This window comes from Malania oleifera, chromosome 11, assembly GCF_029873635.1.
Source record: "Malania oleifera isolate guangnan ecotype guangnan chromosome 11, ASM2987363v1, whole genome shotgun sequence".
Taxonomy (NCBI): Eukaryota; Viridiplantae; Streptophyta; class Magnoliopsida; order Santalales; family Ximeniaceae; genus Malania; species Malania oleifera.
The window spans coordinates 89254282-89270941 of record NC_080427.1 but is presented as its reverse complement, the minus strand read 5'-3'; the positions used below and the strand labels follow the sequence as shown (position 1 = coordinate 89270941).

At 35.9% G+C, this 16660-nt stretch overlaps 1 protein-coding gene across 1 annotated transcript in view; it reads right to left on the bottom strand.

Moving 5' to 3' along the window:
- Nucleotides 1–5048: 5048 nt before the first annotated feature.
- The window catches only part of LOC131167620 (uncharacterized), a 31762-nt gene continuing 20150 nt past the window's right edge, over nt 5049–16660 (bottom strand). The window contains exons 3-5 of the mRNA XM_058126415.1: nt 5979–6103; nt 5502–5870; nt 5049–5267 (exon numbers count right to left, since the gene is read on the bottom strand). Of these exons, the coding sequence (XP_057982398.1) occupies nt 5049–5267; nt 5502–5870; nt 5979–6103 (713 nt within the window). The remainder of the gene's footprint in view (nt 5268–5501; nt 5871–5978; nt 6104–16660) is intronic.

The window sequence follows — 16660 nt, the reverse complement described above, 5'->3', positions numbered from 1 at the left end:
TTTATGATTATATGTATATCATAGAAATGCTCATGTTGTCACACACTACTGATAGTTTATTTCCCTTACTGAGAGGTGTCTCACCCCGAATTTTATAAACATTTCAAGAGCCCCTGATAGGAGAGTGGGTAAAGTCCTGCTGATCTAGTACGGTTGATCTACCCTTCCAGAAGGGTAAGTGTTTTGATAGGGTCGGATGCATTTTGTGGGATGGCCCTAAGATACCTTTGGGTTGTGTACTGTGTGTATATAAATACAGTGGTTGTAGTAACTTTGGTATTGTGATATATGGTATAATGAGATGTGTATGATTGTATGTTTCCTGCTGCTTAGGCTTCTGCATTGTGTTTCTCATGTATCCCTGGTACCCACGGGTCCAGTTGGATTATGATCTGCTGAGTTTTGTAATATTGATTTTATAAAAAAAAAAAATGTGGAAATTAAGCAGGTTGTCACACCCTGTGTCCAAGCTATTTTTTCCAAAGGAATTCAATGACTTTGGTCGTCTGGGCCTATAGCTTCGATCATCTGAACCTGTGGGAAAATTTAAAAATATCATTTTTATCGTGTAAACAAGAGAGCTATCTTTTGATCCAATGGTTGAGATCAATTCTAAGGGTAAGACACTATAAATACTGATTATCTAAACCCTAGTAAGTGAGCCAAACACAAAAAGATCAACGAAAAGCGAAGAACACATCTTGTTGAAAAGAGAACTGAGAAACTTGAGTTGATTGATATATGATTGCCTACACTCTAACTTCTACACATCGTCTTTGGGCAAATCAACTCCGGAAGTCAAAGGGATTCATTAGCACAACTCTATTTCCTCTTGGTATTGAGGTGTAGTTGATCCATTTAGTTTTTCCAAGTGATTCTCATATCAATATATGTTATTTAATATTTTTTTTTGGAGTGTAAAATTGAGTTTATTCATATTCACATAAAGATTGTTTTTGACAAATTGAATACTTGAGAAAGTTTTTATTTGACCATTGTTTAAAGAGTAATCACTCAAGTGTGTTCTTAGTTTAAGACTGATATTTTGAATACATCTAAACTATTTGATTATATATATCCTTAGTAGAGCATAAACATATATATATATATATATATATATATATATATATTAGGATAGTTTTCGAAAATCAAATATTAAGTTTGTTGATCTTTGGTATTCTCATCATATAGATATTTAGATATGTACTTTAAGTCAAATATTACCAAGATCACTTTGAGATTGACATCTTGAGAAAAATATTGTTTTTGACAAAGTGTACTTCAAATCTTTGCAATCTTCGAAGCTATCTTTATATTCAAAGATCTATCCTAATTTCTGCAAAGTATTGATTCATACAAACATTTTGGGAGATTTGTTAAAAAGAGAATTGTGTGTTAAAGCATATCATTCATAAACGATTATATCGTTTCATACATTCTGAGCTTCAGATTATATCATATGGTAAATGTATTAGGAATTTGAATTGTACTCACAAGCTTTTGTTTGGAAGCAATTTTGAGTGTTTTTACAGATTCTATTGTAATCATGGTTCGGTGTGTGAACCGATGTTTAAGGAGGGAGCTGTATCTCTTGTAAGCAGCGGATGAGGAGGAAGTTGTAACTCTTCTAAGTAGAGGATTGTAAGGAAAGCTTCGTCCCAATTTAAGGAGCAGGGATTTTACTGAAATCCTTGAGTGGTTACTCAAGGCGAGGACGTAAGCCGAGTTGGTTGAACCTCGTAAAAACTGCGTTTGTCTTCTCTCTTCCCTTTACTATTTACTTTCAGCACTACATTTCAACTGCTCATATTGCATGTATAGGTTGAATAACATTGCACACTATTAATTGGGAAATAAGAACTTGTTGCTAAATATACAAGTAGGGAGTAAGTGGTAAAAAGATTCAAAGAATTATTAAAATACCCAATTCACCTCCCTCTTGGGATTACACCTAATTCAACACTTTGATTAAGTAAAAAATTTGAAAAAAAAATTTCTAATCAAAGTTGCCAATTTGGAGTAATGAGGGGATATTTATAGATTTTCTAAAAATTATGACCGTTGGGGACACACTTGGTAGTTTGGAAAAGTTTAATTAAAAATTAATCACATTTTAGCCCTTAAAAAAATTTCCAACCCGAGAGGTTCGGTCGACCATATTAAACGTTTGATCAACCATATCACTTTGTTCGGTCGACCGTGGATAATTTGAATTGCAAGTTCGGTCGACCATATCAGGACGATTTTGAACCCTTTGTAGGTTTGGTCGGCCAAGGCAAGGTTCGGTTGACCATTCCTCTGGGTTCGGTCGACCGTGGAAAAAATGAACTACGAGGTTCGGTCAACCAAGTAGTTAGGTGTCAAACACGCGTTGGTTCGGTCGACCGAGGGCGGTGTGTTCAAATTGGAATGGTTGACTAAGCGAAGTCAAAATGTGGACTTCCAAACGGTTCGGTCGACTGTGGCATTTACATTGCCAAGGGTTCGGTTGACCAAGACAATCAAACTTTGACTCAGGGTTGGTTCAGTTGACCAAGATGATTTGTACTAAAGGGTTCAGTCGACCGAGACTTTTGAATTAAACCTTAAAACCCAACGTCGGTCGACTGAAGTTACCTAAAATTGTTCCAAAACCTTTGTTTGATTTTAATTTTTATGAAAAGGGTTTTTGGTTAAATTCTAGGTGCCTTAAGGTCAGTCTACTGTCATCTAAGCATTGAAGACATATCATGAAGATGCATGCATTATTACAGACCAAAGATAAAAAATAAAATACAATACAATTACAAAACAAATGTCTTCTTCTTTGCTCTTCTATCTTTGAGGGAAAACGCTAATTGATGTGAGCTTTCTGGCTTCCATCTTCCTTTTTTATGTGTGCATTCTGAATTGTAAACCTGTTCAAAACATTAGGCACTCACATAAGATACATGTGCTTTGTTAGCATCAAAACAGGGATCAGACTCAAAAAGTCAACAGATCTCAACAAGCTTTTCTAGTTTTAAGAAGCCCACTTCAAGAGGTGGAAAGGCAAGACACTCTTTTACCTTAGTCACTTCAAGGTTGCTTATTTTTTCATCGAGAAGGATCCAAAAAAAAAAAAAAAATGATACCGAAAAAATGAGTGAAGATGAGTTGGTTGATCACCACGAGAAATTGGAGCAATACAAAAAAAAAAAGAGTATAAATGTCCGTATTACATTTTAAATTGTTTAACCAATCATTTTTATGATTATTATGATACTACTTACTCCTCCACAAAGAAACTCTAGAAAGTTTTGCAGAATAAGTATGATACTGAGGAGGTAGGAGCGAAAAAATATGCAGCTAGCCGAATTTTACACTATCAATTGGTGGACGAAAAATCAGTTGTGGAGCAAGCACAAGACTTCCAAATGATAGTGGCAGAGGTTACATTGAAATGGATCAAGATTAGAGACAATCTTGTTGTGGCTGAAATTATGGACAAGTTACACCCATCTTGGAGAGAATTCCAAAAGAGCATGTGCCACAGATAGAAGGATATGTCTCTTGAAACCTTGATCATGCAAATTCGCATAGAGGAGGAGGCAAGAGGGCAAGATGCATTTATACGAGAAAGTGGTAATACCAATAACAATAATACCACAAAGGAAAATTTAATTGCTTCCAAACATAATACTTTGCCCAAAAGTTTTTTTCCTAATAACCCTCAATTAAAGCCTAAAAGGGGAAATATGAAAAATAACAATAGACCTCACAAAATGAATAGGGGCAACCCTAATTAAAAGAATTTGAATCAAGGACCCCCATACAAGCAAAACACAATATTTGTTATGTTTGTGGCAAAAGTGGGCATATTACTCGAATTTGAAAATTTTGAAAACGTGAGCCTTTTCCTCCATCTAATATAGTTGAGGAACCATTTTTGGCAATGCTTACTGATATAAATATGGTCCACATATTAAGGGGTGGTGGGCAGACTTAGGTGCTAATAGACATGTCTATTATGATAAATCTTGGTTTAAGGTATATATTCCTTTTAAGGAACCCAAAATATTATACTTGGTAATTCACATACCACTCAAGTACTTGGAAGTGGTGAGGTCGAATTGAAGTTTACTTCTGGAAGGGTATTAGTATTAAAAGATGTATACTTTACTCCTTTCATGGGAAAGAATTTGGTGACTGACTCACTCTAAAAATAAGCAGCTCGGAAGCTATCCCAAGTATAGGAGTTACGTCATGTAATATTCAGCCTGTTAGAATTAATAAAAACTTTAATAATCCTTTTTTTTTTTGTACAAATAAAACTGTACAAGGCCATCCTTTTATAGGGAAAGGAGGAGACTACAAGGGTATTTTAGGGAGATCTATAAGGGAGATATGCTACCCCCCTCAAACTCAAGGTGGTATCGAAGATGTCATTTGGAGTTCACAGACTAAAGCAGGATGACGACCAGGTGGATGAGCTTTCATGAAAATATCAGCCAACTGATCAGCCAAAGGAACTAACAAGAGGCAAAGTGTCCCATCCTGAAGATGATGACACACAAAATGACAGTCAATCTCGATACGTTTGATGCGTTCATGAAAGACATTGTTGTGAGAGATCTAGATAGCACTATGATTGTCACAATAAAGTGGAGTGCTCGAGGGCCGAGGAACTCCCATATCTTGGAGAAGCCAATGAAGCCAAAGAAGCTCAGAAGTAGTATCAGCGAGGGCCCGATACTTAGCCTTAGTTCTAGAGCAAGCAACAACAGTTTGCTTTTTGCTCTGCCAAAAGATAAGAGAGTCACCAAGTAAAAAAAGAAAATCAGTGGTAGACCAACAATCAATAAAGTCCCTTGCCTAATCAGCATCTGAATAAAATTGTAACATCAAGGATGAGAGAGAGGAAAAAAAAAAAGACCATGAAATAAGGTGCCCTTCACATATCATAAGATGCGAAGAACAGCTACATAGTGAACGGAACGAAGAGCCGACATAAACTGGCTAACAAGGTGTACTGCATAGGCAATGTTTGGTCTAGTGACAATGAGATAAATCAAGCTCCCAATAAGCTGTCAGTAACGAGTGGCATCAAGAAGGAGCTCCCCATCAGTAGGATGGAATTTGACGTTGGGCTCCAATGAACTATCAGTTATCTTACAATCGGTGAAACCAGCATGTGTGAGAAGATCAGAGGCATATTTGGCTTGGGTCAAGGAGTAGCCATCAAAGGTAGGGGACACTTCTAAGCCAAGGAAGTAGCAAAGAGAACCGAGGTCTTTCATCTCAAACTTCTGGCACAGAAATTGCTTAAGCTCATGAATACCAGAAGTATCATCACTAGTAATGATCATATCATCAACATAAAGTAGTAGAAGAGTGATGCTAGTAGCAATGTGACAAGTAAAAAGGGTTGAATCATAGGGTCTAGAAGCAAACCCAAGTTGTGCAACAGTGGAGCTGAACTTGGAAAACCAAGCACAGGGAGCTTGCTTAAGCCCATATAAAGCACGGTGGAGATGACAGACCTGACCAGAAGAATGAGGATTCCCAGGAGGGGGCTGCATATATAACTCCTCAGCCAAATCACCATGTAAGAAGGCATTCTTGACAACCATCTGAAATAAAGGCCATCTTCGAGCAGAGGCAACAGCCAAAAGGGAGCGAATGGAGGTAATACGAGCAACAGGGGAAAATGTCTCCTCATAATCAATGCCATATTCCTGAGTAAAACCCTTTTCCACTAAACGAGCTTTATGTCTTACTTCATAACCATCAGAGTTTGTTTTCCGTTTATACACCCATTTGTTCCTAACTACAGTCTTACTAGGAGGCAGGTCAACTAGGTCCCAAGTATGAGTTTTGTGAAGTGCGTCAAGTTCTTCAGGCATAGCTTGCTACCAAACGGGAATAGAACAAGCTTCGCAATAACTGCGAGGCTCGTAAAGGGAGTCAAGAGTAGAAAAACAGTGATAGTCACTAAGATAGGTAAGAGGTGCCCTTACTCGACTAGAATGACGAACATCCAAATCAGTGGACTTAGGCAAAGTGGAAGCGACGACAGGATCATTAGACGGTCTAGGTTCAGGAACGGTAGATGTAGAGGGATCACCTGATGAGCTGGCATAACCTGCATTAGAAGATAAAGTGGGAGAGGGATCTATGGCACGATCAGTGAAAATGGGAGAGTGTGAGGGACAATCGGAAGAAAATGGAGAGATAACGACCTGCTTATCTTATCATATACTAAAACATATTTAATAATATAGTCAAGCTGAACACATGGGTAACGGGGACACATCTGACATTCACAGCGGAAACCTAAGCAACAGTAAATACAAATCGACAATCATACAACCATAAAATGTATAATACCAGAGTCAGCTATATTCCCAAAATACTGTGTTTACAAACAATTTCCAAAGATACAAAAATATTTACATATCTAGGAATCCACAACATAAATTTCCTATTCCTAGATCAAAACTTACCCTCCTAAGAGGGAAATATTACACTATCTCAACAGCGGCCTCAATTCGCCGGTCTTTCTAGGTTACCTGAAAATTATTTAAGTTCGTGAGATAGTGTGATATTTAGGTGATGGTTCCTATGGTCATTCTAAGGCCTCTTGAGCATATGCACCCCATTATGCATGATATGCAAATATTACAGACCATTATTATAGACCAACAAATTATAAACTAAATACAATACAATGAGAACAAATATCTTCTTCTTCTTCTACTACTTTTGCTCCTCTAATTCGTCATAGAATACACCGGATGATATGGTCTTTATGTTCCTTCTGGCTTCCATCTCTTCCATATGTGTGCACTAACATATTAAGTTTGCTCAAGTACTAAATACACACATATGTAACTCGTGGTTTGTCATTATCAAAACTAAGGATCAGACTCAAAAAGTCAACAAATTTAAATATTTGCATACGAACATCGCATCATATCCCATTTTAATTAAAGTGTGTATGTAAAGTAATTAAGCCACGAGTCCATACATACACATGCAACCAATCTCATTTAATTCAAATGTGTGCACGTAAATGATTGTAACAATGAATAAACAAGCATACTCATATTGAATTTAAGGTACATAAATTAAATGAGATAGGGAGAGCGAGACACACAATATTTGTTATTGAGGTTCGGCCAAACCAGCTTACGTCCTCGCCTTGGGCATACCCTTCAAGTATTACACTAACCTTGCTCACTTAAACGGGCAGAGTAGAAGCCGTTACAACTTATCCTTACGAGGTGAGGTAAACCCTAATTCAATTACCAGGATGAACCCAACTGTTCTCCCTTACGGGGCAGACAACCCAGTTCAATTTATCGGGCTAAACCGAACTAGTCTTACTTACGAGGATGAGACTCTCCAGTCCAATTAACGGGCTGAACCCAACCGGTATAATAAAAATAATTTTTTTTACATAAAACATGCTTCTGAAATACAAGTAGATATGTACACATTAAAGCTCAAATACATACACTCTAATATGATATGAGTTATGTTTAGTAGAAAAAGGGTGTAAAATAAATATTCCAATCTTTGACGAAATATATATATGAGAAAATGCATCAAAGATTTTGAATCCCAATAAAATACTCTTCCAAAAATATTTTTCAAAGACGAACCGGAGAACCTAGGGTTTTTGATTTTAATAATATTTTTTGCAAAAACAAAGATGTGTGATCTTTGATGTTGAGAAAGCTTCAAAGATCAAAATAAAATAAGTATTTCTCAAAAAACATATCAACAATAAAAAGTATTTGGAGAAATTAGGATTTATGCTCAAAAGTTGTTTTTGCAATAAACACAATCAAAATAAATGCCCAAACAAAATACTCTCTTAAAAAATGTTTTGAGGAAAGAATCAAAAAGAGTTTGGAGAGTATAAACATTTACCCCAAAAATGATTTTTCAATAAAAATGTAAGTGGGGGAACTTTGATTAAGAAAATGATTTGAGAGGTTTTTGAAAATAATCACAGTTGCTAATCTTGGCTTATGAGAGGGTATATATAGAGCTTTAGAAATTTACGGCTGTTGGGGACATATTGGGAATTTTAGAAAAGTTTAATTAAATTTTAATCCTAATTACCACGGTAAAACCATGGCAACCCGAGAGGTTTAGTCGCCCTGTGCCTAGGTTTGGTCACCCGAACACTCACAATGGCCCACAGGCAAATTACCAGTTCGGTCGATTGTGGAAAATGGCCAATTGGCTGAACCAGACAATTTTTTTGGGCTTTGTGGTTTCGGTCACCCGGTGAGGGGTTTAGTTTGCCAAGATGGTATGTTCGGTCGAATGAGAATATTTTAAATTGATAGTTCGGTCGGCCGGGGCTGGTAGAAAAAGTCAACTTTAAAGTTCGGTCGACCGTGGAAGATTAGTTTAAAATTTGAGTCCGTCGCCCGAGCTAAGTCAAAGATTTGACTTCCTGCATGGTCAGTCGACCGAGGCATTTATAACACCAAAGGTTGTTTGATTGAGGCGTAGTCAAATATTTGACTTTTGGCCTACGGTGTGTTTGGTCGACTGAGCTGATTATAACTAGAGGGGTTCGGTTGACCAGATTTTTAAATTAAGCCCAAAAATCTAACGTCAGTTGACTAATTTGACCCTAAAGTTATATTAAAACTAGAAGTCAACCCTATCGCATTCTAGTAGGGGCCCAAGGATCGCATTGGCTTGGCGAGCCAAGCCCGCGACACCCTTGCTTGGATTGGTACAACCCCTCATGTCCACCCAACTCTTAGTGCAGGGCTCTGCCTTGCCGTTTAAAGGAATTATTTATGTTTCTTGTAGCACCAATTGGTTTTAGAAGAACTGGTAGTACTGATCCTAACAAGTGGTATCAGAGCGAGGTTGCGAGTTTGAACGCCTCAGGGTGGCTTCTAGAGGGGAGATTATTGGCTTTATGGGGGCCAGGAGTCAACCCTGTCACATTCTGGTAGGGGCCCAAGGATCGCATTGGCTTGGTGGTCCAAGCTCGCGACACCTGCGTGGATTGGTGCAACTCCCCATGTCCACCCGACACTTAGTGCGGGGCTCTGCACGGCCTTTTAAAGGAATTAATTGTGCCCCTTTTTGCACCAATTGGTTTTAGAAGAACTGGTAGCGCTGATCCTGACACCTTTACCTCTTCCGAAAACCTTTTGCAACTCAAATATTCAATTTGTTCAAGAGAATGTGTTACAAAAATAATGTAAGTTTTAGGAAAGAATGCATTAGACAAAGGGTTTCATAAAAGAAACTAGTATATGAAGTCGAACTCCAGCTCAAGTAATAATTGGGCTAAGTAAGGTTATATCAATACATTCATAAATTTTCCTTTATGGAAAGGTAAAAAATGATATTGCTATATTTTCTTAACATTTTTATACTAAAAACATTAGTAAAAGAGAGATAACTGTTGATAGTTATTTTTTATCCTACAAAACAAAGTCCAAATTAAATGTATGAAAAGTTAAGGTAAAGAATGCAAAGAGAATGAAAAATTGCTAAGGCGGTTAATAGATCACTTTGGGTGGTTAATTGGCCTTCCCTTTAATTCTAGTGTTTGGCACCACCTATATGCGGTTCACTCGCCTCTCTAGACAATCAACCGACCTCACCAATTTTTAAAATTTTGAGTTATTTGCTTTTAATTGGCTGAAAACTTTCGACATATCATATGCCTCTTTAATGCCCCATGTCAACCTCCGACATTGGCAGTTGATAATTTTTTATGTTTATTTTTTAATTTTAATTTTTGAAATTCAAGTTCAAAGTAGATTTTCCCTTCAAATTGGAGGTCTATAAAGAACAGAGACCATGGGGAGTTTTGGGCACCTCCAAGTTGGGGCAAGAAGGCATTTTCTAAGTGAGTTTGGGATTCCATAAAGGATAATTTTGAAAGAAAGGAAATCTCTTTTCTTTGCTTTTGCTGGGAGCTTTTGGGTTGTGATCTAAAGAGAGAGGGGCACTCACTTGATCTACGAAGTAAATTTTTTCTACAAATTCAATGTCTAACCCTTCTCCTTTTCAATTTCCTTCCATATCCATGAATGTCTCCATGTGTAGCATTTAAATGTGTTTTCATGTTTTTGTCATGATTTTCCATGTTTTTCAATGTTATTCCTTGTTGTTATTTATGTTTTATTGGTGTTAGGACATTTATATTGAAAAGGATGCAAAAGAAAATATAAAAAATTGGCATATATACATATTAGGTGTCTGTTGCATATGCCAAACACTGCCTTAAAAAATAGATACTCTGACGTGATAGGTGAGACTATCAATAAAGCAGTGTGCTGATTACATTGTCCATATGGCGTAGGAGATGGTATTTGAGTAACCTGCTTGACTTTCCATTGCTTGCATGCATGGTTGGGCTTTCACGTGTCCTCTATTGATTGGTAAAGAGACTTTAGACATGATATTACTATTTTATGCTTTTATTTTAATTTGAGCGAGAGAGTTGGTGAGAACGTGTCAAAGCAGAAGCCAATAATTCAAATCACTATGGAAAGAAACACAATCTAAACCATAAGAATAAGGTGCCCTCATTTCAATTATTGCACATTACAAGAAACCACAAACCTTCTCAATAAGGTCTTAATCCATTTATAACAATTGCTAAGGCATATATAGGAGTGTTTACATGAATTCTTAGGGTGCTAAGTCTTTCAAATCTAAAATTTGGGAGTTTTGAAAGCCTACCTTCCCTTTTCACAGTAGTAACCCCTCAATTGGACTTTGGAAAGAAAATGTTTTTTTCTTTATTTTTTACCTTTTCAAAATAAAAGAAAGTGGCAACTATATATTTAAATGTAAGTAAGATAACCGAGAAGTATTATGTTACTTAGTTGGTTTCATACTAGTCACTAATTGTTAGCAATCCAAACGAGTCTTCTAAACCCAATGTCGAAGTAGCCAATTACTACATTTTCAAAATAAAAGGGGGCCGGTTGATCGCCAGCAAACACATTTCCACAAACATGTCATTTTTTTTTTTATTCTAATATGTTTTTTCCTATGCAATCAAGATACAAACATGTCCTACTACTTCAAACATAATTTTCAACATGGATTATTGGAGAAATCATAAAGCATTGATTATACTATTTTTAACAATCATCAATATGCTTCAATATACTAAAAATCATGGAACAAATGAAAATGAATAAAGTAGAGGGTTAGGCAGTAACCTTATTGAAGAATAATCCCTTCTAGATCAAGTGGGAGACATCATCACTTCAACTCACGCCCTAAATACCCCAAGCAAAGAAAGAGAAGTGCGTTTTTCTCTCCTTCTCTTCTTCCAATAAAAGTCCCCTTTCGACCCATGAAAATCCTTAGAAATCTCACCTTGGACCCACTTGGGTGTGCCCCAATCTCTCTCCCCAAGAGGTCCTTTTATATACCTTCAATGGAATGTATGGAAAGGTCTCTTCCAAATTAACTTCCAATAACTACCAACTACCAATGTGGGAGGTTGACATATGACCTAATTGGGATGCAAGGAAAAATCAAATTCCTCAACCAATCACATGCAAATAACTCAAAATTTTGATTTTTTGTTGGATCCGTTGACTACTTGTGGGTGGCTCCAAATAAAGGAACTAGAGGGAAGGTCGATTGACGACCCAAAGTGGTCGACTGACCACCTAGTTAAATACTTTGCCCTAACTTTATTTTTGATATCTTCATTTGAGTTTTTTTTTTTGGTCAAAAAATGACTATCGACAGTTATGAATCACCCATAAATTGTTAAAGCTCAACTAATAAAGAGAAAATTTTAAGTTTTTTTTAACATATATATATAGAAAGCTAAACTCAACTGTTGGCCTAACAAGGCTTAATATCATTTTGATGACAACAAATCAAGAATACTTAACACATTTGTTTCAGTAAATTTTTAGGGCTAAAATGTTTTCATAAGATCAAGTTTGAGTGTTTGAAGAGCTTAATGTGCTTAAAGGCATGAGTAATGATGAAATTAAAGCATATTGAAGAAATAGTTCAAGAAGGACACAAAATGGAAGCTAAAGCATAAAGACTTAATGTTGACCTTATAGGTCACGCCCGATTTTGATTTTAACAAATACTCATAATATCTAATGGGTACTTGAAATTATGTGCAGGAACCTCAATCGTTAAGATCAAGATGCACGTAAAGCAAGTGAAGATTGAAGACCATATCTCATTGTGTTGTAATATATAATTCATTCATGTAATTGGTTTATAATAGTGAATTAGGGTGTTTACTTATAATAGTCATACACCCGTCGTGCATGTTCTAATAGGTAAGCTCAAAACTCAAACATAACTAAAACTAGACCTAGAAAAGACCTAAGACACTCACCATTGCACTTATATGTGTTAGGCACTTGAATAGGGTGATTGTGAATTAAAATAGGACCGAAATGCACACTTTATGCACTTTCGGTCGACCAGCACATGCATTTCATTCTGCCCCCGGTCGACCAAATTCGATCTAGGTCAACCGGTTGACCACAATCCGATTGACTGAACCCTTAAAGGTTATTTGACCCTAGTCAACTGAACCACTTGGAAGTCAATAGTTTGACTTCCTAGTCGACCAAGAGGATTTTGAATTACATCAACCTAGTCCACTAAGTTCCCATGTGTGGGAACCCAACGGTCTGATCAATCGATCAGTGAGTTCATTTTCACCCTAGTCGACCAAAGTGCGCTTTTTTGAAAAAATTGCCTATCCTGGTCGACCGACCTTGAAGTTCAAAATTGGTTCGATTTACCGAGCCATATGAACTTCGGTATCGAAAGCTTTCTAGTTGACCGGTTTTCTCGAGTTGCCCTATATTTTTCAACGTGGTTAAATATTTTTAACAGGGTTAAAATAATAAAAACGTCATTAATCTTTTCTAATAATACCAGCTTTGTCCCCAATTGTCATAATTCATGGGGTGTCTATAAATACCCCTTCATTTGGGAAAATTAGTAAGATGATTAGCAAAACAAATTGAAAAATCTCTCTCAAACCAAAAACTCTCTATTGCTCATACTCTCACCAAAAATCACTCAAACTTACCTTCTTCGAGTTTCCAAATCCTCTGTAAGTGTCTTAAGTGTTTGTGCTCATAGGTTTGCTCTCCCATTTGCGAGTGATTGAATCGATTTTCAATGAGAGCTAAACCTAAGTACTCTTAGGGGGTTTTTTCTAATAAGCCCATCCTAAGAAGACTTCCATCTAGCTTCTAAGTATTGCATTTGCATTGCAATATCTTAGGAAGCTCGTATTTGTTTTTGGATTGCAAAAATGTTTTCAAAACATACTCAAATATCTTGTGTGACTTATATTGACATATTTGTGAAAAGATATTTGTGTTTGTGATATTAATCTTTGTTGCAATACTTGTTCACTTATATATCATTTTTTGAATACAAAGATTACATATCTTTTGCAAACCAAGCATATACATCATTTACGTGATTGATATTTTTTGATCTTTGGAATATTTGAAACTTGAGTGATTTCTTTGTGTGAACCCAACTGATTGAATATCTTGAGATACAAAGATTGCTTGTTGACACTCTTACGTACACAATACATAGATAGTAAATATATTTGAGAATTGAAATATTAGACCACACTGAGCTTACGTATTAAATCATTCTGTGGTATTTGTGACTGAGCACATTTGGGTACATATCTGCCTTACACGAAGGCACAATCACTGTACGGAGTGTTACTAGGCGTGGCTTAAGGGGGCGGTAATATAGTTCGGTAAGGATTGTATGTAAAGGTTGAGGTCAGCCCTGTGCTAATTAACTTGGTTTGTTTAGGTGCCGCTCCACCCGTTTAAGTTATAGTGGTAATCCTTGTGCTTGTTAGCCAAGGCGGGGACGTAGGCAATTGGCTGAACCTCGATAACATTTCTGTGTGTCGACTCTACTTTACTGCTTTCTGGTGCATGTATGTTTGATTAATTTGTTTCATTTACTTTCTAGTATACATTTACATTACTTGCACTAGATTGACCATAGGGTTGTGAATATACTGGTATTAGGAGATTGACCTAGGGCTTAAATTTTAAAAATACTAATTCACCCCCCCTTTTGGGATCATGGTAAAGCTAACACTTAGTGCTTAGAAAGTGTTATTTTATAAAAGTATCATGTAAGTACTTCACAATTTCAATATGGATGTTCGAAGCTCTTAGGAAATATCATTGACTTGGAGACCAGTTTTTACCTCATGGAAAATATTTTCATAAAGTCCCAAATAAGTTTTACAAGTTTAAAGCTAAGTTTTTGAAACCAAAATTTGAAAAACAAAGATGTAGCAAGTAGGACAGGCGATTGATGATTTGTCATCAGGCGACTGGTATGTTGCTTTAATTGTTTATAAGCAAAGAGAACCGGAGTAGGCGACTAAGCCTTTAAAGTCTAGTCAACTGACTCAGCACTGGTTTTCAAAATATGCTAAATTTAAAAAGATCAAACGACTGACCCTCGGGCCTTACTCGACTGCAGTACATGTTATAACTTTTAAAAAGCGATGTTAAAGTTTCCAAAAATGATTTATTGGCTTCCAAACTTAAATAATACTTGGGGAAAACGATAAGAAACTTTATTTTCTATATATATTTGATATTTTCACAAATTATCAGAACATACAACACACATACGAATCATATTTCTGAAATTATATTGCTAAAAATTTCTAAAAGAGTTGTTGTGCCCTTGCTGAAGTTTCAACTGAAATTCTGATTCAATCTATCAATGTTTTCACTCTTAAATAAGAACCCTAGTGATATTATTCTGAGTTTCAATCTCTTTATTCATTTTTATTGAAGTATATTGATTCTAACATTGTACAAATCAGCTCTTTTGAGAGTATTTCATTGTACGGAGAAAGTTTGTTTCTTGTTTCGATTTTTGACGATTCAAGATTATTGAATCGTTGCCTAGCAAGAGGGTTGTTCTCATTAGAGAGGGATTCCCACCTTGAACGGAGAGAGGCTTTACTTCATGTGGTAATGAAGTTAGGAAAGGGAACCCTTATAGCATGTTGCTTGAGGCAAGGACGTAGGTCGCTGGCCGAACCTTGTAAAAACTATGGTGTTTTACTTTTCTTCTCTTAATCTTTTTACATTCTTGCAAGTATATAATTTGTGCGTATGCTTATTTAATGGTTAAGAACTTGTTGGATATTGGGAATTTATAGGAATACTGATTTTGAATGTCTTTGAATCAAAGAATTACATTGATTGTATTTGTTGGATTGAAAATTTAGAGTAGATTTAAATACTGAATTTATGAATACCACAACTGAGGTAATCTTGTGAAATTGGTTATTTCATTGAAGGAAAATTACAGGGTACTTAAAATTAATCTTCTGAAATTATATAGTGATATTTTTAGTGGTAAATATTGAAAAGAAAACTAATCTTGAATGCTAATTATCTATTGATATGTTGAGACTTGAATTTAAATTGTGAAATCATATTTATATTCATATATACCTAGGACTTTCAATTGGTAAAATACGGTCACTGATTATAATTTTTTGTTCTTGTTATTGTAGCAAATTAATTTGAAGAAGGTAATACTTAATTAAAGTTTTGTAAAGAAAATTTTAAAATCCCAATTCACCCCCCTCTTGGGAGTACACCTTTAATCTCAATTTGTACCAGAGTGAGGTTGTAGTATAACCTACATAAAGATTACTTATCTTCTGTGGTGTAAATTACACCTTCTGGAAATAGTGAATGAGAATATTTTTGCAAACCATGGATTGGAAGTTTTGGAAAGTAGTCACACATGGTGACCTCATTCCTACTAAAAATATAGACAACAAGGAAATACCTAAAAAGGAAAAAGATTTGAATGACAATGATATGAAGATGCTGTAGATAAATTCAAGTGAAATGAATGTACTATATTGTGCCTTAGATGTCAATGAATTCAATAGGTTCATAGGATGTAAATCAGTTAAAGAAATATGAGATAAGCTGGAAGTTACTTATGAATGAATTGTTGACGTAAGGGATTATATAATTGACATGCTCACTAACGAGTATGAGGCATTTAGGATGAACCCTGAAGAGTCTATCACTAGTATGTATACTAGGTTCACCCACATAATAAGTTCCTTTAATACACTAGGGAAAAACTATTCTATTTATAAGATTATTTGAAAAATCCTTAGAGGACTTCTACCGATTTGGGAACCTAAGGCCATTGTCATAACGGAAGGTAGAAATCTGAAAAAAAACAGCTCCCTAGATGACTTGATAGGATTGCTCCTCACATATGAGATGGTGATAAATAAAAGAAACACTAAAGGTAGCAAGCAAAAGAAGTCAATAGCTCTAAAAGCAGCAAAAGAAAGTTCTAGTGAAGAAGAAGACAATGAATTAGACGACAATGATATAGCTTTATTCACTAGAACACTAGGAAAATTCTTCAAAAAGAACAAGATATTTGCTCGAAAATTCAAAGGCTTAAAAACTGATAAAGGAGAAACAAGCAAGAAGGAAACAGAGAATGAACCTCCTATATGGTATAACTGTGAGAAAGTTTGACCTATAAAATCTGATTGTCCTCAGCCCAAGAAAGATGGCAAGAAGAAGAAAAAGAAAGCGATGAAAGTAACCATGTGGGATGACTCAAGCTCGAGTGAATTAGGAAATGAATC